Source organism: Ascaphus truei, chromosome 3 (assembly GCF_040206685.1).
Source record: "Ascaphus truei isolate aAscTru1 chromosome 3, aAscTru1.hap1, whole genome shotgun sequence".
Taxonomy (NCBI): Eukaryota; Metazoa; Chordata; class Amphibia; order Anura; family Ascaphidae; genus Ascaphus; species Ascaphus truei.
This window is the reverse complement of record NC_134485.1, coordinates 397,626,579-397,652,952: the sequence shown is the minus strand read 5'-3', so window position 1 is coordinate 397,652,952 and position 26,374 is coordinate 397,626,579. Positions and strand designations below refer to the sequence as shown.

Sequence of the window (26,374 nt, the reverse complement as noted above, 5' to 3'; positions counted from 1 at the left end):
TGTAAAAGCGTTACAGTTCATTGGCATAGACCAATACTCACCAGGTATAAGATGGGGGGATTGGTATACAGAACTACTCAGAAAAGAAGCCCGCTGGATTTATACCCTGGAAACTCTATCACCGAAGGGGCTCAACGAGGGCTTCATTTTCACTCCCTTTATCTAGCGCTTTGATTGTCAGCAACTGATAGCTGTATTAATATCTACCAGGCTTGTTACCAAATAAGGGTATTTGTATTAGTATTTCTCTAATACTCTGTATTCATATATCTTGGCTAGGCCTCCTAGCTACTATTGATCTACACATATGATCAACCAGAAACCTGATAATATTAAGAACCATGATCATTCAGTACAATGAATATCTGCCATTTATCTGGGAATAAGGCTTTTAAAATTAACCATATTCCCTACGTCATATACTGCACCATCAATCATGGCACAGTACATTCACAAAGACAACATTATATCAAGTTAACCCCATTCACTACTATATGACTATATATACTACATTATAGTACTTACCTTGTTATTTTTTTTTTATCCCTGTGTATTAGTGCGTAACAAAATCCAGAGCTCTGGAATAGGGAAGCATGCTTTAAACTGGTTTCATTCCTACCTTTCAGGTCGATCCCAAAATGTGTCCATCTCAGGCTCTAACTCCCACCCCTTGGATATTACCTGTGGTGTCCTGCAAGGCTCTATTCTGGGGCCCCTACTCTTCTCAGTGTTCATCAATGATCTTCCTACAGCTTGTAAGGAAGCTTCAATGCACATGTATACAGATGACACAATCTTATATGCACATAGCCCTAGCCTGTTATGTTTCGCCGGGCGGCGGGGTCGCGGGATTCCAGCAATTTGATTTGTTCAAGGGCCATCACGTGACGCGACGCCCCTTGAAAAATCAAATGTTGCCAACTTCAGATTTTCGCGACGGCATCGTCGCTCCGTCGCTCCGTCGCTTGTCGCCGTCGCGTGCACTATAAGCGCACGCAGCGGCGGCAATGTATTTGTTTTTGGCCGACATCGCCGGCACTATAAGCGCGGCCTTAGCCTCTCCAACCTTGAACACATACTTCAGTCTGACTTTTTGAGACTTGAAAATTAGATTTCCCAAAACAAACTGTGTTTAAACACTGGTGTACTAGGTGTACTTTACAGGAACAAATCCTCCTTAAGTCTCCTGGTCAGAAAGCGTATCGCACAGCAGATGCTAATGCCAATTAACGACTATGGGGACATAGTATACGGCTCGGCACCCCAAACCCACCTTAGCACACTTGACACCCTCTACAATTCAATATGCCGTTTTGTTCTCCAATGCAACTACAACACACATCACTGCGAAATGCTCAAAGAACTACAATAGAGTACAGTCATCACTTGAGTCTAGGCACAAAGTTAATCTCACCCGACCTTACACCTGCTGTACAAACCAAAGTTTCTGAATGTCTCTCTGCTATATCATCCTGGATGGCCCTCTGCCGCCTTAAACTCAACATGGCTAAAACAGAGCTCCTCATACTTCCTCCCAAACCTGGCCCTACTACCTCCTTCCACATTACTGTTGGAACTACAATCATTCACCCAGTAGCCCAAGCACGCTGCCTAGGGGTCACACTCGACTCCTCTCTCACATTCGCCCCTCACATTCAAAACATATCTAAAACCTGTCGTTTTTTCCTCCGCAATATAACAAAGATACGCCCTTTCCTCTGTTGCTCGACTGCTAAAACTCTGACTCAGGCCCTCATTCTCTCCCGTCTTGATTACTGTAACCTCCTGCTGTCCGGCCTTCCTGCCTCTCACCTGTCTCCCCTACAATCTATCCTAAACAGTGCTGCCAGAATCACTCTACACTTTCCTAGATCTGTCTCAGCATCTCCCCTCATGAAATCCCTCTCCTGGCTTCTGATCAAAACCCGCATCTCACACTCCATTCTTCTCCTCGCTTTTTTTTTTTTTTTCAAACATTTTTATTAGGCATTTATACATCACATAACAAACATTTCAAAGTGATAATGGCCTAATACAGTGATAATTATTTTTTTCTTTTTTAACAGATGGGGGGGGGGGGGGGGAAGGAGGCGGGGAGGGGGAAGGTGCACTGAATAACCACACAGGAATGTGGAGGACCTCCAGGGTCGCACAATGATCTCTAGACTTAGATCTGAGAGAGAAGGAGAAAAAGAAAAAAGGAGAAGAGTAAACAGTGGGAGGGGAGGGAAAAGGGAAGGGAGGGGTGGGGTGGGTAGGGGAGATGGGGGGGGGGGGGAATCCCCTTCCCTTTCCCGGCGGCGCCTTGCCGCTTCCGTCCGGTGGTCAATCTTGGTTAACTTTATTGGGGAGAGAATATAGTTGACACGTTTAGTGGGTCAGCCAGGGCTCCCATATTTTATAGAACCTCTCCGTCGAGTGGTTGAGAAATGCTGTCAGTTTTTCCATTAACATCACCTCGTTCAATCTCTTTTTCACAGATTGTTTTGTGGGGGGAGATATTTTCTTCCATGAGGCCACCACTGAACATCTTGCTGCTGTTAAGATGGAGATTAATTTCCATACTGGGCGATCAATTTCCTCTCTAGGTCTGCCCAGTATGTAGGTCAGTGGATCTATAGGGATTGTGAGGTCTGGGACCTCTTTTATTAGGTTTTGAATTGTGAGCCAATATTTCTGAATTCCTGGGCATAACCACCAAATGTGGGCCATGTCCCCTTTTTGTCCACAGCCTCTCCAGCATAGATCAGAAGCCATAGGGTAGATTTGTTTCAATCTCACTGGTGTGAGGTACCAGTGGAACATTATCTTATATATGTTATCCTTGGTCGTGGTACATACGGAAGTTCCCGATGCCGAGTCCCATATTTCTTCGCAGTCCTCTGTCTATGTCTATATTTAATTCCGCTGCCCATTTGAGCATATAATCATGTGTAGTGGGATTCGCTGGTTTCTCCAATTCAGCGTAAATTTGAGATAGAAGACCTTTTTGGTGTGTGTCCTCCTGACATAGTTTTTCAAACTTTGTAAGAGGTGGGAATTCTAAAGTGGGGGACAGTTTTTGTAGAAAGTGTCGAATTTGCAGGAACTTGATGTCATGGGAGAGGGGGTTTGGCCCGGTATTAAACGGGTTATACCCCATTTGGCCACCCCTGCTCTCACTTGGGGAGCAAGGGGTTAACTGGACTGCAGTCCAGTAATGTGTTTTTACCCTGCTTCAGCAACCAAAGGTATATTCCCCTGTAAATGTGTATTGTTCCCATTCCAGGGTTTGCACAACACATACACTGGGATTGATGCGGGAGGGAAAGGGTAAAGGTTAACTCAGTGTTTATAGCCCTTTGTTCCATTTTCCTGCCTTTTCAGGCTCCATTTTGCAGCTCTCCATAGGTCGCCATTGCAGCCCCATGCAACCTTATGGAGATTCCGGTGATTTGGGCCTTTTTTCGTAGAAGACCTGCAGGTGGCGCCCGAGAAGAGGAGCGGCGGTACCCCATTGTAAGTCAATGGAGCCATCCATTTCAATGGGGATTCCTCGACGCCAACCTCCAGGAACGGGTTGGCAGCCATCCACACCACAGACCGCAGAAGCGGATACAATGTCTTTAAAAAGAGCTTTTATCAATACTAGTTCAAGGTCAACTACAATTGACGTGGGAACCTTAGGTTCTAGGGCACCCAGAAATAAAATTATTTTTGCCCTAGCCCCTAGGAATCCCCACACACGACCACCACTGGGTCCGAGAATGAGGTACCCCCGTAAAGAGTCGAGCTCAGCAGGAGGGTCGCGCCATTGGCTCTAATGGCGGAGCGGAGGCCCCATTGAATCCCATGGCGGCGCTCGCCCATGCATTTCCTATGGTGGCACCGGCCATTGATTCCAATGGGGGAAAAGCCGCGTGGCGTTAAAACGGCTAAGTTCAAAACTGTAAAATGTGTAAGTCCATATCTCCGGTTCTGTAAGGACCAGAGGGCTGGGATTTGGGTCGCATGTAGTCACGGTTCTGGCATGACTGCATGGCCATTTCCAGCCCTCTCCGAACAACCAGATGGAGTGTGGGCAAATGTAAAGAATTGTGGTTTTCCTATAGACTTCAATGGCGGACTTGCTCCATTGAAAGTCTATAGCGGGGGAGCCCATAGACTTCAATGGAGGAGTTGCCCCATTGAAAGACTATAGCGGCAAAGCCCATTGACTTCAACGGCGGAGTTGCTCCATTGAAAGCCTATAGCGGCGGTAGGGGGGAGAGGTAGGGGTGGGAAGGGGGGGGAGAGGTAGGGGTGGGAAGGCGGGGGGAGAGGTAGGGGTGGGAAGGGGGGGAGAGGTGGGGGTGGGAAGGGGGGGGAGAGGTGGGGGTGGGAAGGGGGGGAGAGGTGGGGGTGGGAAGGGGGGGGAGAGGTGGGGGTGAGAAGGGGGGGGAGAGGTGGGGGTGGGAAGGGGGGGGAGAGGTGGGGGTGGGAGGGGGGGAGAGAGGTGGTGGTGGGAAGGGGGGGGAGAGGTGGGGGGGAGAGGTGGGGGTGGGAAGGGAGGAGGGAAGAGGTGGGGGTGGGAAGGGGGGAGGGAAGAGGTGGGGGTGGGAAGGGGGAGGGAAGAGGTGGGGGTGGGAAGGAGGGGGGGAGAGGTGGGGGTGGGGAGGGGTGGGGGGTGGGAAGGGGGGGGAGGAATAGACCAGGATTGTTACCTGTTATTAGCAGACATCTATACATTTTTAAGGGCTTTTTCAGTGGCTCTTACGGGGGTTTTAGGATATTACCCCAGCAGGGCTCTAGGTTCAAACTAGGAACAGACCTGACTGTTCGGCGCCAGAATTTACGCACCAGGACTCCCATGCCGAGAAGGGAAGGGGGGGGGAGTACTCACAGTTATGGAACTGCTGCTGAATGAAAAGAATCTTCGTCTCCCCCCCCCACCCCACCCCACCAAACCAAATGAAGCCCAGATTATTTGAACCATAACATCCTCCGATCCATTGGTCTAGCATTCAGACAAACCCAGCTGGGCGGGACAAGGGACCACAACATCCTGTACCGGGCGACACGGAGCCCAACTGTACTTCCCTTCCGCCGGGACAGGTGCTGGTCTCCTCTCGGGGAGTTCCCTCCGTCACGGGGTCTTCGCAGCAGCATAGTCGCATCCCAAGGTGAGTCAGCTCGTGTTCCGGGAGACTCAGCAACTGTTGTGAGGGGTGTCGTTCGGAACGGAAGAGGTGTGAGTGGTGAATGTGTAAAAAACCCTTGCTGCCTGTTCAACGCCTGCTCGTCGCCTGGTGTGCTGTTGCTATTCTTCGTGCTGGTCCGGCGGCACCGTCGTCTGGCTCGTCCCTCTGCGCTAATGTCTGCGGGGTGTCACACGGTCATGAGGACGGTGGGGTCACGCCCAGGGCCCGCACGTAGGGAGCCATGTCCTCAGGGAACCTTATCGTAAGATATTTTCCTCTGTGGCTTGCTGTAAGTTTAAAAGGGAACCCCCAGCGATATTTGATGTCGTTCTCGCGGAGGAAGGTAGTCAGGGTTTCATTTCCCTTCTTCGGATCACAGTTATTCTGGACAGGTCGCTGAAGATTTGAAGGGACTCATCCATGAAGGTAAGTGAATCTCTTCCTCTGCAGGCCGTAATTATTTTTTCTTTCGTGGTGTAACTGTGCATCCTTACGATGACGTCTTCTTCACGTCTTCTGTTAGGGTCCTCCGAGCGTGGGCCCAACGCCCTGTGGGCCCGGTCTATTTCCAGATCCCTGTCATCCAAGGGGTCACATATTGACTTCAATAAGTCTATAATGTAAGGACGGAGGAGGCCAGGAAGAACCGTCTCTGGGATATTTCGTATGTGCAGGTTTTGTCTTCTATGTCCTCCATGTCGTCCTTGATGCGGTGGAGTTCTTCTTTAAGCCTAAAGATCTCCTCCTCCACTCCGGTCTGGCACAGGGTCATCTCCTCCATTTTGCCTTCCAGGTTTGTTGTCTTTTCTGTTAGGCCATTGATCTCCTGCGTGAGATCGTGGACCGCGATTTTAATTTCTGTTTGGAGGGAAGTGTATAATTTGGTATGCATCGACGCCATGAGCTCCTCCATGTAGGCTCTTGTGAGCGGTTCTTCTGATGCGGGGTTTCCTTAGTCCGTGTTCCTTTTCCTTGCCCCGTCTGCGTGCCTCGTGTACCGCCGCCATCTTGAGTTTCGGCCGGCGACACTGGGCTCTTCTGTTGCGGGGAAAAGTATTTCGAAACCGCTTGGTTTGTGGACTTTTTTTGTTGCCTGGACCTTCTGCTACTAGTGCCCCAGCCGGGTGACTGCAATCCGGTCGAAAGTTTCGGGTGGAAGGGTGCGTTTTTCTTCCGTTATTCAAGAGAGTCCGCAGAGCTCCCAAATTACACCTCCATGTCGGTTACCGTCACTGGAAACCTCTCTTCTCCTCACTTTTAAAGCTTTACACTCTTCTGCCCCTCCTTACATCTCAGCCCTAATTTCTCATTATGCTCCATCCAGACTCTTGCGTTCTTCTCAAGGATGTCTTCTTTCTACCCCCTTTGTATCTAAATCCCTCTCCCGCCTTAAACCTTTTTCACTGACTGCCCCACACCTCTGGAATGCCCTTCCCCTCAGTACCCGACTAGCACCCTCTCTATCCACCTTTAAGACCCACCTTAAGACACACTTGCTTAAAGAAGCATATGAATAGCACTGTGGATATTCTGAACACATGATACATAAAGTTTGGCCCCCTGCAGACGCACTTACCAGAACTCCCTCCTACTGTCTCTGTATGTTCTCCCTACCTACCAATTAGACTGTAAGCTCCTCGGAGCAGGGACTCCTCTTCCTTAATGTTCCTTTTATGTCTGAAGCACTTATTCCCATGATCTGTTATTTATATTATCTGTTATTTATTTGATTACCACATGTATTACTACTGTGAAGCGCTATATACATTAATGGCTATATACATTAATGGCGCTATATAAATAAAGACATACAACACAATACACTCTCTCCTGACCTGCCTTCAAATACTTTCTGGGCAAGCTACCCATCTATCTGAACAAGATCCTCAACCCTACCACATGCAGCACTTATCATCTGATATCTGACTGCAAAAGGCTGTTCATGGTCTCAAGATTCAGCAAAGTATCCGGCCGCTCCTCCTCTTACCGTGCACCCCAAAACTGGAACAATCTACTAGAGACTCTCACAGCCACCACCAGTCTAAGTTCTTTCAAAACTAAAGTTGTCTCACATTTTTATCTGGTCTGTAACTGTTATATACGTTGTGACAAACGCCCCTCTTTTGTAGTGCCGACGCCTGTCTGGGTTCTTCCCGACACAGTCTTCTAGGGTTATTTAATACAAAAACAGGATCATGCAAAGTATTAAGCTGCTTAACTCAGGCTTCTGCCTGCTTTATTTTCATCCAAGTAATGTACTGCAGCTTTAACATGTGAAGGTTGGAGGTACTCAGATACTTTCATTCAGCAGTTCACACATTTCAGTGTTACAGTATTTCCCACATTGTTATTTCAAGTAAAAAAGAAACCAAATGATATAAACAAAATCCTATCCCTTTCAGGGATCTAACTACACATAGAATCAGCCTCTAACTGCTGCTGGGCCAACTAACCTGGTTCCCCCAGTTTAAAACAATGCCCTCTCAATTAGGGTCACTAGATACAGCATAGTCCATTACAAACAGTAATACATCTTTGTTTGGCTTATCTGTTTTGTGGTGGGTACTCGGACCCAGGTGTCCGGCAAATCCTCTGGGACTGTGATACTTGGAGGGGCCGTCAACCCCGAAACTGGAAACAGGGGAGCAGCGATACCCCCAGCCTCCAGGCTCTAAGGAGAGAGAGTGAAATGCAAAACCTCTCTGCTCTAAGTACCTGTGCATGTGATTAGAAGAGCAGGTGAGGGAGAACTAGAGCCATTGTAATCTGTGGTCTGGATTTTCCATCCAGCTGCCTGAGTTAATGGGAAGATGTGGAACGGATCATTTTTAACTATTCCTGCACTTTCTGACCTAAAATGGGGCAGAAAGCTGCCTAACATCTTTGGACTATGTCACAACGTCTATAATATACATTATCTCTAATTGTGCATGCTATGTCTTGTATATAATGTATACCCTGTTCACTTATGTAACTGTATTTGTAACCATGTATAGCGATGGCTGATCCAGCTATCTCTCTATCTTCACTGTAACATAAGTTCTAGTAAGACACAGACTGTGACAGGCTATCCTATGAGGTTTTCCCCCTCATGCTGACTTCCTGAGTGACTGGAGTGGAGATGACACAGGGATCTGTGATAGCGAATGGTGGTACAGATACTGGGCCCTACCTCTTTGAGCTTCAGGAAGGAAGTGCCTAAATTATAGAAAGAAGTTGAGCCCTTTGGGGGTGAGTCCTTCAGTAGTGAGTTGGGTTCCAGACTATCCCTCCGAGGGGTAGGAGCTCTCAACTTCTGCTCCCGGCTAGGAGTGAGACATGTGCTCAGCCCCTCATGGGCTGAGAGCATAATCTAATCCAGAGAGGCCTCACCATTACCCGCAGGCCAGTACCATCCAGAAGCCAGGGATCTACCTTATCAACTGGAGCATACGCTGCAACAACACAAGGAGTGGCTGCTGTAATAAAGATCATCCTCATTCATACTTCTGGCTAGGGTGACCAGATTTTCAAAATGAAAAACCGGGACACTTAAAAAAATTATTTATAAAACAATGTATATCCCGTCACGCCCCCATTGCCATGACAACGAAACACTCTAACGTCAGGCGGTGACATGTTGCCATGACAATGTGGCATCACGTGATGCCTCGTCACCATAATGCATCCCGTTGTCATGTCAACTTCCCGTTGTCATGTCAACTTGATGCCGCGTTACGTCACGGAGCGTCTTGTTGTTATGGCAATGGGCATTACGTGACGTCGCGCAGCTATGTTGACGGAATTTGGAGGTGAGGATACAGCCAAAGGCAAGATAAATATATAATAAAAAGATCTAAAAAATGTTATCTCCGGGTAAGCCTTCAATAGAAGGTGGCAACCCTGGCTGCAGTGTGTGTTTGTGTGTATAGAGGTGGGGGCTGCAGTGTGTGTTTCTATATACAGAGGTGGGCCCTGCAGTGTGTGTTTCTGTGTATAGAAGTGGGGGCTGCAGTGTGTGTTTGTGTGTATAGAGGTGGGGGCTGCAGTGTGTGTTTGTGTGTATAGAGGTGGGGGCTTCAGTGTGTGTTTGTGTCTATAGAGGTGGGGGCTGCAGTGTGTGTTTGTGTGTATAGAGGTGGGCCCTGCAGTGTATGTTTGTGTGTATAGAGGTGTGGGCAGCAGTGTGTGTTTGTGTGTATAGAGGTGGGGGCTGCAGTATGTGCTTGTGTGTATAGAGGTGGGGGCTGCAGTGTGTTTGTGTGTATAGAGCAGCGGTGCGCAAATTGGGTGGCGCGAGACTGCCTGCGGGGGGGTGCGGGGTTTACAGAGGCCCCGTGCGCTTCCCGAAGGCACTTAAATTAAGTGCCAGGGGAGCTGCATGGCCTCTGTAAACCTTTACTTACCTTGGCTCCGGCGGCTTCCTACACACGTCAAATGACGCCGCAAGGTCATGTGACGTCACGTTGCCATAACGTCATGACGCCGGAGCCGACGCAAGTAGGGGTGAGGGGACCGCCGGCAGGGGGGCGCAGGTAAAAAAAGTTTGTGCCCACAGGTATAGAGGATAGAGGACAGTGAAATTCTCTATCAGAAATAAATAAAACAAACCACTTTGCAGACTGAAATCTGAAACGTACTTTCTAATCTCTACTGTACTTAATAAAAAAATTAATACATTAATTACAATTAAATAAAAAATTAAGGCATTAATTCAAATTAAGACATTTAAAAATGTGACATTCCTCATTCCTGACCTGACCTTGTGGCTTGTGTATATAATATTACAATTTGCAAACTAAATAGGGGAAATAGGGTTGTGTATGATAAATATATGTTGCTACTTACTCACGAGCCCCCTCTATTTTCCACCCTCTACACATGAATTTCTCTCTCCCCTCCGTCTCACTCACTCTGCTCCCCTCCCGCCTCACATGTATTTATCTCCCGTGTCTTACTCCCTCTTTTCCTCACTTACACCCCCTCTCACTCACCCCTACCTTCTGTCAATTACCCCACTCACTCAATCCCCCCACAAAATACATACCAAAAAACCCACCTCGCAAAACATAATAAAAATACCCGCCCCCACCAATACATATTAAAAAGATCCCCGCCACCCCAATACATTTTTAAGAGACCCCCCATACATATTTAAAAAAATTGCGCAGCACAGGTAAAATCATCATCATCATCCTCATTTACCCTCCCCCCGCATCTCCCATCTCTCCCCCTGCATCTCCCATCTCTCCCCCCATTCTCCCATGTCTCCCGCCCGCATCTCCCATCTCTCCCTCCCCCATGCATCTCCCATCTCTCCCCCCCTGCATCTCCCATCTCTCCCCCCTGCATCTCCCATCTCTCCCCCCCTGCATCTCTGTAGACGGACGTTCACAGAGGTACACAATTGGAGACTTTATAAGGTGAAATTATAATGAGGCTTTATTGTGCCTTTTCCTTAACATCAGGAAACCATCCAAACAAGGGGGAAACACAGCTTCTGTTCACTTGCGAGTGGTTCTAGTGAAATACTATGCAATTCACAACTCCCTTCGTTAAGCATGTCTCCCAGCCCCAAACACATAGCATGAAATGAACAGATATAAAAAGTCTTGTAATAAAAGTTTTATCTGTTCCTTGTAGTTTGGAGGGAAAATCTTCTATGTCCCGGGTTGCTACCTTTTCTTCAGGGTTTGTCAGCATTCAGGTTTAGAAGTTTCCCCTGTGTCTTGGAAGCAGCTCTGCTGTGTCTTCTGGCAGAGCTCAAGACATGGTCAGCTCCAGAGATCTGTGTTCTCTTGGTCAGTCTCTCCTTGGAGACTCAAGAACCTCTGCTCTGTCTCCAAAGTTGAGCTCACACGTGAGCTAAGGAGTCACTTCCTGTCTCAAAGGCAGGCTTTTTCTAAGCCATCTAAATCAGGCAGGTGGTGTTAGTTAATTGCCTACCAGCAGTTAACCACCACACTGCTGGATTAGAGGCACATTTGTGAACAGGGATAAGTCCCCTGTTACATACCTCCCCTGTTTGTGGGAAGCCCGGGCTTGCCACGGCCAAAGCCTATCCTTCCACTCTCATTCTAGATTTCTCTGTGACTTGAATGAGAGTGGATGGAGGAAGAGAACCCTCAGTCCTGCTGGGATTGGAGCCCTTTCTCCAGTTTATTCGTGTCTCCTCCCGAAGGTGCTTGAGATCAGCACCTCTCAGTCGCTCGAGGAGGACTTTTTCTAAGTATAGTCTGTTTGCTACGTGCGCGGTCATGAGATTTCCCTCGCGTCGGGTGCTCGTCTTATTGTAGGCAGACTGTATAGCAGCAGTTGCAGAGTGTTTAAAAACAGCCCTTTGAGTTTTCTGCTCTTGAAGCTGTCTCTCTGCCCTTTTCCCACTCAATGGGGTTGCTAGTTCAGCCTCTTTGAAATTAAGTTGCAATTCCACACCCACTTCCAGAGAATGTCCCATCTTTTCAGCTTCATCAGCTAAGGATTGTTCTGGTTTTGATTCAGCACGTGTACCTTCTTTTGTTGCCTGTTGGGTAGCTGAAGGTTTTGCTAGTGCTTGTTTAGGTGGTTCAAATTTTGCAACCTTGTCTTTCAGATGAGCGGTATTCCCAGCTCTCACTGTACCCTTGTCTTCATGGGTTTTTGAGGCTGTGGGATACTGACGCTTAGTCAGGGTCAATACTTGTCCTTGTAGGACTGTAATCTCATCTGCGAGAGATCCCTGTTTTTTGAGTGCGTCTTGCAAGTCTCTTCTCAGGGAATTTATCTGCACGCTTTGCTTTCTCTGAGCTTGCTTCCACATTTTTATTGCATTGTGAAGCACTATGAATTTCTTTGCTCGGGCCACAGTTACTTGTTTCAGTTTCTGGACCTTCTTGTGCTCCCTTTTGTGCCAGGTCACCTGGGTTCTAAGCTTGGCCTCAAGCGATGCTTTGGTGATGCTCAGAGTAGCCTTCAGTTTCTCATGTTGCTTTGCGGGGACATACTGGGTCATCAGACGTTCCTGCAGCACTTCAATTTCTTTAACAGCCTGCAGATTGTCTTCCTGCAGAGTTCGCTGCTTCTCCTCTGCCTTCTCGAGGTGCATACGCAGACCTTGCAGTTGGTTCTGCAGTCGGTGCTCTGCTTCAAACTTCTTACCTTCCAAAAGTCTATTTATTTCTTTAAGCTCGTGCAGCTTTTCATTTTTTTCCTTGACGTCGTTTGTCAAATTAAAATTTTCTTCTTTGAGTTTTACGTTTTTTCTTTGTAATCTTAAATGTTCTCCTTTTTCAGTCTCTGTACTATTCAGGGCCTCTTTGCAGTCCTCCTTCCATTTACGCACATCTGCTTTGAGAATGACAGTCTCCTGGCGTGAGACATACTTCTCTAGGTTGAGGGTCTGAAGCTCCTTCTGGGAGACTTGTAGATATGTATTAAGATTGACAATCGTTTCTTTAGAAATGTCCAGCTCCTCAGTGAGACTGTGTAGTTCCTTTCTGGAAACTTCCAGGTCTGTGCGGCAGCTTTTGGTCTCATGATGTGCGGCATCCAGTGCTCTGCGGAATGTCTGAACCTCTTTCTGAGATATGTCCACCTCTATCCGGACACTGTTGACCTCCTGTTGCGAGGCATCCAGCTCTATGCGAAGAGTGTGAACCTCTTGCTGGAAGACTGTCATCTGCTTCAGTGCCTCCTCATGCTTCCGCTTTAGCGTAGCCACCATTTTATCAAATTGGCTCTGCTTTTCATCCATGGCGGAAATAGTAGCATTTGCAGTATCTAGCTCAGTCTTGAGATCGTCCAATTCTGTCCTGGCTAAAGAGTACATTGCGAGCAGATATTCCTGTAGCTTCACGTTATTTTTCTGTACTGTAGCTCTGTGTAACCATCTTCCTTTTGTTTCAATTGTTCACGGAGCATATCACAGTCATGCCTGGCATTTTTCAGGCCATCTTCAGGGCTGGTCAAGGGATCGTCACTCACTGGTTCCGGCTCCACTTCCCTGGGATGGTTGGTTGAGGGTTCCTCACTGTTGGCACCGGACAGACACTTCTTTGGGGTACACGACTTCTGCCTTGGGCCCTCTGGATATTCGGTTAACCGCGGGACGAATTCTCCATTTTCTCTAGGCTGCAGGGCAACTCGGTCCCCCTTTTCCTCCACAGGATCTGCGGACGTGTCTGTTCCTTCCACGGTAAATGAAGAACCGCTTTTCTTTTTCCGCTTTTTTGTTTTGGATGACCCCGTCCCATCCGGAATACTGGGGTCTCCTTCTTTATTTGATACTTTAGCAGCTTCATTATATACGCCAGGCTTTTCTTGCAGTTGCTTTAGCTGACAGAAATATTGGGTGATCTGCTGCTCCCGCTCTTTCTCTTGTGGACCATATTCGTCATCATAGAGGGCGGTCTTTTCTGTTCGTGCCGAGTTCAGGCACCCCCACCATTCTTGGGGTGTTTTGTGGGTGTGACTCGGTTCGGGTTCCTCGTAAGAGATGTCTTCCTCTTTATTGGACTGGAAGGGTCACTCTTCCGTGGGGTAGGATTCATTACAGGAACGCTGCATCTTGTCCTCCATTTTTAGGCTATCAGGTGTAATTTTCTTCCTGACCTCAGGAGGCGCAAATGCAGCTGTTGCCACTGTATTTGCTAGAACCCCCAATTGTGGTAGTCCTACAGGTGGGCATATTTTGCTTGTAGAGGTCGTAGCTCTCACAGGCATCTCTGTAGACTTTTCTTTCTTGGGTAATTTTTTACAATATCAGCAGTACTGTGCATGCATTTTCTCTTATCAGGTATACAAGATGTGTAGTTGCTAGATAAAAACGTCTATTGCTTTATACAGTACCATTTACTTGCTAGGTGTAATCTCTCATTAGGTATGCTGAATGTGTAGTTGCTAGTAAAAACTTCGGTTTGCTTTACACCATTTACTTGCTAGGGGGGAAATCCCTCCGCTTCAGCAACAGAATTTGGTTTTCTGCCAGAGTTCAGTAATTTTCAGTCTCATCCTTGGGTATTATGGCATTCACACTTCACACTTTGGGTGTCTTGTTTTGCTCCCAAGATATATAGGCAGACTTTTTTTTTTACTTGCAGAAAAAAAAAACATTCTTTGCAGTGGAATATTTCTTTCACTCCCGGCAGGGTGACCCAACACTCAGCGATTGGCTTTGGAATACCTTTTACACAGTTCAGCAATCCCTTTTTCCCCTCTAGGGCAATTTTACACTCAGCATTTGTTTGCTAAAAATTCCCCTGCTTCAGCACACTCTTACATAAATTTTTCACACTTTTCTGCATATACTCCATTCACAGCTGGTAGTCCTATGCGGTGTGGCAACCTTTATTTGCAAAATCAGTACCACTTGTGGGTCACCATCTGTATTCACTGCTTCAGCGAAACTTTTGAAAACAACAAACACCTATCCCTTTTTAAGGGCTGACTCACTTCTTGAACCCTGATTATGACTGGAAGGCAAACCCCCCTATTTCAATGACCATATTACACTTTGTGATAGGCAAATAAGGTTTAGCTGCTTCAGCAGTCTCTCTCCTCTTGGGATTGGGGAAAATAGTCCATCTGTGGTTTCAGTGCAGTGGTGTGTATCACTTTAACTCTGGTCTCTGCTGCCTGAGAATTTTTTTTTTTAAAGTTGCTCAGACTGTTTGTAGGCAAAAAGCATAAAAAAAATTTCACAGAAAAAATCTCCGGTCCTTTCTACCTTCAAAGACGACCTCTCATCCCACTTCTTACACCATATGTAGATCGACGTTCACAGAGGTACACAATTTATAAGGTGAAATTATAACGAGGCTTTATTGTGCCTTTTCCTTAACATCAGGAAACCATCCAAACAAGGGGGAAACACAGCTTCTATTCACTTGGGAGTGGTTCTAGTGAAATACTATGCAATTCACAACTCCCTTAGTTAAGCATGTCTCCCAGCCCCAAACACATAGCATGAAATGAACAGATATAAAAAGTCTTGTAATAAAAGTCTTATCTGTTCCTTGTAGTTTGGAGGGAAAATCTTCTCTGTCCCGGGTTGCTACCTTTTCTTCAGGGTTTGTCAGCATTCAGGTTTAGAAGTTCCCCCTGTGTCTTGGAAGCAGCTCTGCTGTGTCTTCTGGCAGAGCTCAAGACATGGTCAGCTCCAGAGATCTGTGTTCTTTTGGTCAGTCTCTCCTGGGAGACTCAAGAACCTCTGCTCTGTCTCCAAAGTTCAGCTCACACGTGAGCTAAGGAGTCACTTCCTGTCTCAAAGGCAGGCTTTTTCTAAGCCATCTAAATCAGGCAGGTGGTGTTAGTTAATTGCCTACCAGCAGTTAACCACCACACTGCTGGATTAGAGGCACATTTGTGAACAGGGATAAGTCCCCTGTTACAATCTCCCATCTCTCCCCCCTGCATCTCCCATCTCTCCCCCCCTGCAGCTCCCATCTCTCCCCCCATCTCCCACCCCTGCATCTCCCATCTCTCCCCCCATTCATCTCTCTCCCCCCCACATCTCCCATCTCTGCCCCCCTGCATCTCTCTCCCCCCCATGCATCTCCCATCTCTCCCCCCCTGCATCTCCCATCCCTCACCCCCCTGCATCTCCCATCTCTCCCCCCGATCTCTCCCCCCACTCCCATCTCTCCCCTCTGCATCTCCCATCTCTCCCCCCTGCATCTCCCTTCTCTCACCCCTGCATCTCTCATCTCTTCCCTCCCCTGCATCTCCCATCTCTCCTCCCTGCATCTCCCAACTCTCCCCCACTGCATCTCCCAACTCACCCGCCTGCATCTCCCATCTCCCATCTCTCCCCCTGCATCTCCCATCTCTTCCCCCCTACATCTCCCATCTCTTCCCCCCCTACATCTCCCATGCATCTCCTATCTCTCCCCCCTGCATCTCCCAACTCTCCCCCTGCATCTCCCAACTCTCCCCCCTGTATCTCCCATCTCTCTCCCCCTGCATCTCCCATCTCTCTCCCCCCTGCATTTCCCATCTCTCTCCCCCCTGCATATCCCATCTCTCTCCCCCCTGCATATCCCATCTCTCTCCCCCCATGCATATTCCATCTCTCCCCCATGCATCTCCCATCTCTCCCCCCTGCATCTCCCATCTCTCTCCCCCTGCATCTCCCATCTCTCTCCCCCCTGCATTTCCCATCTCTCTCCCCCCCTGCATCTCCCATCTCTCTCCCCCTGCATATCCCATCTCTCTCCCCCCTGCATATCCCATCTCTCTCCCCCCTGCATATCCCATCTCTCCCCCCTGCTTCTCCCATCTCTTCCCCCCCTACATCTCCCATCTCTTCCTCCCTACATCTCCCATGCATCTCCCAACTCTCCCCCCTGCATCTCCCAACTCTCCCCCCTGCATCTCCCAACTCTCCCCCGTATCTCCCAACTCTCTCCCCCCTGCATTTCCCATCTCCCCCCCTGCATCTCCCATCTCTCTCCCCCCATCTCTCCCCCCCCATTTCATCTCCCATCTCTCTCCCCCTGCATCTCCCATCTCTCCCCCCCTGCATCTCCCATCTCTCCCCCCCATCTCCCATCCCTCTCCCCCTTACATCTCCCATCTCTTCCTCCCTACATCTCCCATGCATCTCCTATCTCTCCCCCTGCATCTCCCAACTCTCCCCCCTGCATCTCCCAACTCTCCCCCCTGTATCTCCCAACTCTCCCCCCGCATCTCCCATCTCTCTCCCCCCTGCATTTCCCATCTCTCTCCCCCCTGCATCTCCCATCTCTCTCCCCCCATCTCTCCCCCCCATTGCATCTCCCATCTCTCTCCCCCTGCATCTCCCATCTCTCCCCCCCTGCATCTCCCATCTCTCCCCCCCATCTCCCATCCCTCTCCCCCCTGCATCTCCCATCTCTCCCCTCCCATTTCTCCCCCCTCTCCCATCTCTCTCCCCCACTCTCCCATCTCTCTCCCCCCCTTCTCCCATCTCTCTCCCCCTCTCCCATCTCTCTCCCCCTCCCCTCTCCCATCTCTCTCCCCCTCCCCTCTCCCATCTCTCTTCCCCTCCCCTCTCCCATCTCTCTCCCCCCTCTCCCATTTCTCTCCCCCCATTATCCCATCTCTCGCCCCCATTCTCCCATCTCTCGCCCCCCTCCCCCTCTGCATCTCCCATCTCCGCCTCTCTATACCCATATGCCTACCTCAGGCGGCTGCGGGTTCGGCGGAGGCGGCAGACTGGGGCACGTGCTCACAGGAAGTGGCGGGAGAAGCTGTGAGCGGGCTTTGGGGGGGGGAGGGAAAGCGAGCCAGGGTGCAGGGGGGAGAGCGAGCCGGGAACCTGGAGGGAGGGAGAGCGAGCCGGATACCGGAGGGAGGGAGAGTGAGCCGGGTACCGGAGGGAGGGAGAGCGAGCCGGGTACCGGAGGGAGAGCGAGCCAGATACCGGAGTGAGGGAGAGCAAGCTGGGTACCAGAGGGAGAGCGAGCCGGGTAGCGGAGGGAGGGAGAGCCGGGTACCGGAGGGAGGGAGAGCCAGAGGGAGGGCCAGAGTGTTAGGGGAGGGAAAGCCCTGGAGAGCCAAAGCCCCACCCCCCGCATCCTCCACCAATCCCCTGCGGGCCCGGCATGTTCAGCCCTGGTATGCTGAAAATACTTACCGGCCGGGCTGCCACATACTCCTCCTTGCTGCCGCCACCGCGCACTGCCCCCACGCGCCGCCCCCACGCACCGCCACAGAGTGCAGAGACATAAAAAGCAGGAGCCAAGAGAAAATCTGGGACATTTCCGGGACGGACCGGCAACCGGGACAGGACCGAAAAAAACGGGACTGTCCCGGCAAAACCGGGACAATTGGTCACCCTACTTCTGGCTCCGCTGCAGTCTGTGTGGAGAGATGTATTGGGAGTAAGGCCTGTCATATCTGGGACTGCCTTCGAGCTTTGCTGAAGCCCCCTATGTCTGGAGGCGCTGTCACCAAGAAGGAAAGAACCAGAGGAATCCCCAAAAATCTGCCCTGGTCCCCCACAACATCGCAGGGATTCTGTTTCTTTGTGTGCAATGAAATTAATGAATTGTAATGTGTACAGTACTGTGCTACTGTGTTAATTTCAGGTGTTTAAAAACCAGAATACTAAAATGCCATTTTCTGCACACGTCTGCACTCACGTCTTAAGGCGGTACGGTTGGAAGAAATCACCCCCCATCAATCATGGTATTCCGAGGTATACAACGCGTGAAGTGTTCGCATAACGGCCGCTGCATTTGTAGAACTACTATTAGTAAATATCAATTCTCAGTGTAATATCATTTATTACAACCATACTGTTAACAAAAACACATTTTGTTAACCAATATAATTAAAAATTCACAGTGTCAAATACATTTTTGGTTAATATATACTGTGGCAACCTAATTCTGTGCTAACAATATAAACAGACTTTATAGGATTTACGCCAGGTTCAACTTGGTGGATGATTTCGACGCATACTCAACTATTTTTATATTGTGCACAAATGCAAGTTTTTTTAGCACATACTATTTACATCTGTGAGTCATGCACATCCCATTTGTGTGCGCCAACATACTTTGCTATAAACATATTGAGGAATAAAAACGCTAAATTATTTATGATGTCTGTGCATCAATTTTACACCAAACATTTGCGACGCTTAGTACACAGGCCCCTCTGATTTCAATATTTATATATAATATATGATGGGAGATATCTTTATCAGGAACTGAATTTTGGTGCACTGCATTATTCCAGAGTTGTGTTTTTCAACCAGGGTTGCTAGGAGCCCTTGGGTTCCCTGCACATCCCTAAAAGGTTCCCTGTAATTTTCAGGTCATTTTAAAATTGTACCAAACACAGAATAATTTGCAATGCATCTGATCTCAGACTCTCTATTAGAGAGTGTTGGGGTTCCTTACAAAGCATCTGATCTTAGATGCGCTATTAGAGAGGATTGGGGTTCCTTACAGTGCATCTGATCTCAGACTCACTATTAGAGAGGATTGGGGTTCCTTACAAAGCATCTGATCTTAGACGCGCTATTAGAGAAGCTTGGGGTTCCTTACAAAGCATCTGATCTCAGACTCACTATTAGTGAGGGTTGGGGTTCCTCAGTATTTCACATAGGGTTCCTTAACCAAAAGAAGGTTGGGGACCACTGTTCCAGAGGTTAATGCTATTTAAGCAATGCTCATGCAGGCCACAAATTATGATACATCAGGTCGTCACTGAATAATAACATGAAATTAACCTGAATAATTAATGACACAATATTTCTCCCACCCTGTATGCCTGGGCAGATGCCACTGTGGATAACAGGAGACATTACTTGTTAACTCTTTTTCTGCCATTCAAGTCAGTGGGCTGCAACGTGTCTTCCAGCTCTAGGTATCTTATGGCAGAAGACTGCTTACAATGTTATTGTCCTCCCTCCCACATTGTACTGCACTGCGGAATATGTTGGTGCCATACAAAGTAAACATAGACTTATTTATCTATCCCAAGTAATGGCCAGAACAGCTCATGAAAGATGTGTATTTCTTTCCCATTTTGGGCAAGACAAGATGAAAAACAGTTTCTACAAACACACCGGCCTAACATTTATTCAACTACACACTTACTGTTAAGCATACATATTGCCCATCCTAGTCTTATCTACTGTAAATTACAGCTACAGTAAAGCATGAGAAGGATGGGTTGAGATTACGGGCATGTTATAAATAGCTTCATTCTAACTCCACCCTTGCAGACACAGTACTGTACATGTAGCAAAATATGCTATTTTACCATACTGTGCTCATTTGCTTAAAACATAACATCTGTAGCCTTTGAAACGTAAATGTTTTCTAAACTATAAAATAAGAATTCTCCACATGTACATTTGTCTATAAAATAATGAAACACAGGTATAGGGCTTTCCTTTCTACGCTTTGATTATTCTGTATTTGTGTGTCATAATACATAAATATAAACACATGAATACAGCATTCTATCCAAAGTAACACAGATTTTATTGTGAAATGTCCATACAAAGATAACAAAAGATAAGAAAAATAGCATTAATGACTAAGCATAAAACTTATCAGATCAACAACCCAAAGGCTTAACACTACTATACAACACATTGATGCTTAAATGTGTGTTCCTCTCATATCTGTCCATTAGCAATTACATTTATTTACAGGTTTACAAAAATGACAAAATAATGAAGTTTAAAATATACTTATGCATGAAATCACTATATTTAAGTATTATACACTTCAAAATCATACAGTAAGTCATGAGTATTGGACTTAAAGGTCAACTTAATGACACCACAAAATAAAATCTGTACAACAAGTTGCATTTGTCACCACCCCACCAGCATCCCTGCATCCTTACAGACAGCTTGCACTTACTTTGATAAAAATGCTGAATAAAGCATACTGCGATCAACACTGCAGATGCTTTGGCGTCTCTCCAGTCTCTGAGAATCTTCATGAGAAAGAAGAATTCTGATCATTCATCCCAGGATTCCTTATGTCTGGTGTAGTAGCAGAGCATGGTGAAGATGATGCATTTAAATCCGTATGCATGGACAGGAAGAATGGAACCAGCCATCCAGCTCCTGAAAACCTTCTATATAAACACAACACTTGCAGTGCACATTACCTTTGCCTTCCAGCGCTTTATATTTGAGGCTCTGGTTCAACCAGTTTTCATAGGCACATCCCTCTAGAAGAAACAGAAAGAGCCATCCGTGCTGGTTACAGCACATGCTCTGATATTGATTGATGATTTCATTGGCTGAAGTACACCGAGATCTAGAAACAGCTGAATAGATGCCAGTAGTGAGGTCTGAGGAAGTAGTTAATGGATTTAGACAGGGTTTACAGCAATTACAGGAGGATGGTGCCTTGAAGTAGAGTAGACAGTAAAACAAACAGTCAGGTATTCCAGAAGACACAAGACCATTAATGTGTCTTCTGTAATATCAGTGTTCCTAATTTAGGTTTCACCTATATCTTACAACCTTTTCCCACATCTGTTTGTACCTGCATTTCCTACAACCTCTTTTCTCATGTATATTCTGTATTGTTTACATGATGTATATCTGTAAATCCTTATGCTGCTATTGAAGTTGGTGTTAGCTGTACAACACAGTAGTTGAGATGTAAGACTTAAATATACAAAGGTATTACATTATTTTACAACATTATCTTGGTCAAACATATCCTGATTTTTTAACTGACCCAACTGTATTTGGGCAAATGTCACTACTGAAGAAATATACTGCACATGTTTCATAATAAAATTACTGTGAGTGTCTGCAAATGATTTACATAATGGCCATAGAAACGGTTATATGTTAGTGTGTACATATAAATAATATTTGTTGTGTGCGTATGTAGATAATGGATAGGTAATCATAAGTAACACATTGTTAAAGGCTGGTAAAGAATGATAGGGTTAGGAACTTTGTCTTAATTACGTTGACATACAAAGTGCAGGGCTGAGGGTAAGAGGCCGACACCAAGGAAAAGGGAGTATGAAAAGAAGGGGAAGGATGCTGCATTTTGAGTGTACTGCTAGCAAAGGAGTCTGGGAAGTGTCTGATATCTAAAGGCAAAACTCATCTGGGATTAATTAATCAGCCTCCTGCAGAGAGGGAAATGAAAATCCAGGATGGTTGCTACACACGCACACAACAAATACGGGCTATGCCTTCCACAAGATCAAGATCGATTGATCAATTGATCTCTCTCTCTCTCTCTCTGAAATAGGCACAGTAGTTAGAATGAATACAAGGATTTATTTAACACATCAATGTTTCAGTCCTATGCATATTCTATTGAGAATGGTCCTGGATTAGGAGTGAGACATTGATGTGTTAAATAACTTCCTTTAATCATTCTAAGTACGTGTGAGTGGCTATCTCAACTTTATATTGATTATCAATTCTCTATCAGTGCACCCAGGCAAGTTACTGGATTGTTACTTGAGTGTTGCCTTATATATGCTATATATATATATATATATATATATATATATATATATATATATATATATATATATGTATGTATGTATGTATGTATGTATGTATGTATGTATGTATGTATGTATGTATATATATATATATATGTATATGTATATGTATATGTATATGTATATATATATATATATATATATATATATATGTATACGTATATATATACATACACACACACACACGTTGATAAATCACCCAAAAATCTACTCGCCGAAACAAAAAATCTACTCGCCACCTAGTCCCACCCCCAATCCCGCCCTGCTTGGGCGACCATGAGGAGGTCGCCACGGGGTCAAATCCAGTCGCCACGGGCCTGTAGGTGAATGGATTTGTCGAAAACTGTATATATATATATATATATATATATATATATATATATATATATATATATTTATATAGGCAATACGATACCGCATCAAGATGAAATATCAGAGGTAGCACTCCAAATGGTAATCAAAATATTGTATTGAATCAACAAGACATCATTCCAACGTTTCGGTCCACAAACGGGACCTTTATCAAGGGGACCTTGATAAAGGTCCCGTTTGTGGACCGAAACGTTGGAATGATGTCTTGTTGATTCAATACAATATTTTGATTACCATTTGGAGTGCTGCCTCTGATATTTCATCTTGATGCGGTATCGTATTGCCTAAATTATTTTATAGGATTTGCACCCAGTATTTTGTTGATTCAGACGGAGTGCTTCTGGTTCTTTCAAACTGCTATATAGATATATAGCGTATAGGGCTATATATATATATATATAGCGTATATAAGGCTATATATATATATACATATATATAGATCAAGGTAGATAGATAGATAGATGTATGCACTGTTCTTTATAAATGCAGGGTATCTGATCTCTGCACTAGAAGACCTCTGTCATTTCTACCTTTGTAAAAGCAGGGTTATATTTTAGCTAGTTGACACTTCTTTACTACTCACAACACTGTTGATTATCATTGTTGAGGTTACCACGACTTAGAAGACAATTGCCCTGGAAACATACTGTACAAATGCTAAAATTTGCATGAACTAGATAATTGCCCAGGAAACATACAAATGCTAAAATATCGATACACTACTAAAATGAAACAATGGTAGCTCCAGGCAAACACACAATAGGATAAGATGGTGATTCTCTCATTCCTCTCCTCGTGTAACCTATTCACACCTGAATGACCAAGGAAGTAATAAACATTATTATTATTATTATGAAATAGCTTCATAAGGTCAAAATGTAGAGTAGACTCACTTTTATCCCACGTAGAATACACTCGGATATCAGACTGAAGAAGAGGGTTTAGATATGTGAGGAGGACAGTTTAGATCATGGCTTTTCAACAAGTTCTCCAGAGGGGCCAAATCAGAAAATATAATGTCATTTTAGATACATTTAAAGACTTAAAGATTGCCATATTTCTCCATTTTGCAAGCATTTATAAGATCGGACCAGTATATATGTATATTCCCTTATCTTACAGGTGAGTTTCAGAGTCCAAAACTGCACGTATGAAATTAACAGGAGCAGAGAGGCTCATGGGACGCATTTAGCTCAGGGGTCGTTAGCTGAAAAGCCCTGGTTTATATATATGAAAATTAGTCTTGAAAGCACTTTGATCAATTGAACATGCCACAAGTGGGAAAGAATCTTCTAATCCACCAACTTTTCTTAATGGTTTGATTTAGGATCCAAAGGTTACATCAGATATACAAGTGAAATAATGGTGATATCAAAAATGGCACTCAAACCAAACAAAGTGCAAATTTTTAAATAAGTGTAAACCTGTTCACTCCCCCCCCCCCCTCTGGGAGATCCACTGCTGTTACTGTTGTAACGGGTTTCCCCCCCCCCCCCCAATCGCAGATACAGTGTGGGGGTGCAGGAAACATATAGTGTTACTCAGTGTTGTGCATTACCTGTTGGCTCACAGGAGGGCTGAGCTTCCGCCACGGGGAACCTGGGGCAATTATACTAGGGGTATTCACTTACGATGCAGCGCCTCCACCTGCGATGGCTCCCACCAGAGGGGGAGTGGTTCCTCGCAGGACAAACACAATAATTACATAGACAGCATGTATATTAACTAATGACTTTACTAACATGCATAACAACTCATCACATTCATAATGGGAGGGGGGTCTCCAGGACCTGATGGGGCCCAGGGCTACACTGTTACTAATGTTAGTGTGGTACTGAGGCATACTTGCTGTTTCAGGAGAGCTGAGTATAGCCACAATGATAAGGGGCAACAGGACAGGCTTTTGGGTGGTCTCTGGGTTCTTGCTCATTGGTTCAGCGCCTCCAGCTGGGATGGGCTCCTGGGAAGCAGGATGTCAGCCCCCACCACAACACTCCTTTCCCCTCCTGCCCAGGAAATGACGCCCAAGCAGAGGTATAGTGAACAGACAGATTTATTGGACATGCTGCAGCAGCTCTTTGCACAGCACAGTTGTTAAGATCCAACGTCCCAGGATTTCAGGATGGTGCTGCCCTGATAGTATGGGGCCTTGAGTCTTGGTGGTCCTTAAAGGGGTACAATCCAGCTGGAGGCCCTTCCTAAGGCAACCGCCTACGGATCAGCGAAGCAGAGGATCCGGGAGATTGCGGTGCGGGACCACGTAGCGGATCCATGGAGTCCATTACTTGTTGACCTGGTCTGGACTGAGATCAAGGGGGGGTATTAGTCACGTGGAACAACGGCCAAACTCACTGTGGGTAGCGCTATCCCACACATGCTCTTTGGGGAGGGACTTGTCTGTGGACACCAAGGGGTTAAGTGCCCAGGTACTCCAGTACTTTGAGGGTTCCACCCGGCAGGTGTTACTGTGTGGGTGCGGCCTTGCAGGGCCTTGTTATTCCTGTGTTGTGGATTACATGTCAGTAAATAATGTTGATATATACCCGTGTGTAATTACTGTGTGTATTGGTTCCTGTGAGGGGCTCCTCCCACTATGCTGGGATCCCTCACAGGTGGAGGCGTTGCACTGAGGTGAACAAACGATACCCCAGGATCCCAGTAGCAGAGGCTCAGGCCTTCTGGTAGCCAAACAGGTGACGGCAGTAGCGTTGTCTCTTTAGTCAGGGGGAAAGAAAAGCTACAATATATTTTAATTTATTAGAGTAATGTCTAGCTAATAGTGTTGAGCTTACTAGCATATACAAGGGACCTTGTGTCCCATTGCAATCCTCTACCTTTCTGAATAAAAGAAAGGTTAATAGTTACCTCTGCTGATAGGATTAGTGCATCAGAGCCACTAGTGATCCTCCATATACTATCTTGGGACCCAGGTTCATTCTCCTGAGTTGATTTGTTGCTACAATTTACCATCTAAATATATGAGCACGCATTTACATCTCCGCCCTATACCATCAGAACAGGGATACAATCTAGCCCTGCGATATGTATCAACATAATTACTAACGGCAGCTAGGTAATCAATTGAGATATTTTGTGTATCTGTATATATTCAGGACTCATACCTATTTTTGACATAGAGTCAGTGTACCAGAGATATTATTGATCCTACTGTTAGATACAGGATCACACAGGCTAGTAGTTTTGTACATACTCACAGAGGTCTACTAATTTTGTTTAAAGTTTAGACGGGTATATTTATTACCATACCCAGTTCTAAACGCACAGTCTACCTCAAACGATTTTCGCTCACACTATCGTTTTTACGAGTTTTCTCTTAAAGTTTTCTCACTTCATCTATTGCACTTGGATGCCTATTATTTTATATATTATTCGAAATAAAGTTTTTTTAAATTCAGTCATAACACATATATACTGTGCTGCCGGGACCCACATATCCAGTGCTGGATTCTAAGCCAATAGTATACATATATTGTGGTTCGCCAAGATTACTATGGATGGATTCAAACTGGATTGTTTACACTTACTTTGATGTGCATTTACCCATCAGTGACTACTCACATGCTTTGTTCAGCTCTGTTGTTGGGAGGTTTCCTCCACCTGTTTCTACAAAACTGTATCTACTGTATCTTTGAATTAATGTGGTCCCAATATTTATTTCACAAAAAAACTTCTGGTTTCTGATAAATCAAAAAACTCTGCCACACTAACATAGGTCATCCCTATAAGCGTACAGCCATCATTACAAGACTGCAGTGAGCAGTGCACAGGACAATCCAAGGGGAGATTACTAAAAAAAAAAACACTGCTGGAGTAAAAACACACACATCTTGTGTAAGAAATAGCCGTAATCTCAGAACCAGATTTACAAAACC

At 46.0% G+C, this 26,374-nt stretch overlaps 1 protein-coding gene across 3 annotated transcripts in view; it reads right to left on the bottom strand.

Moving 5' to 3' along the window:
- VSTM5 (V-set and transmembrane domain containing 5) overlaps window positions 1-20,717 on the bottom strand; it is a 38,810-nt gene extending 18,093 nt beyond the window's left edge. For all 3 annotated transcript variants that reach the window (XR_012800321.1, XM_075593450.1, XM_075593451.1), the window contains exon 1: window positions 20,483-20,717. Coding sequence is in view for 2 of the 3 variants with exons in the window: in XM_075593450.1 (XP_075449565.1) it covers window positions 20,483-20,564 (82 nt within the window). In the remaining variant the exon portion in view is untranslated. The remainder of the gene's footprint in view (window positions 1-20,482) is intronic.
- Window positions 20,718-26,374: the final 5,657 nt, after the last annotated feature.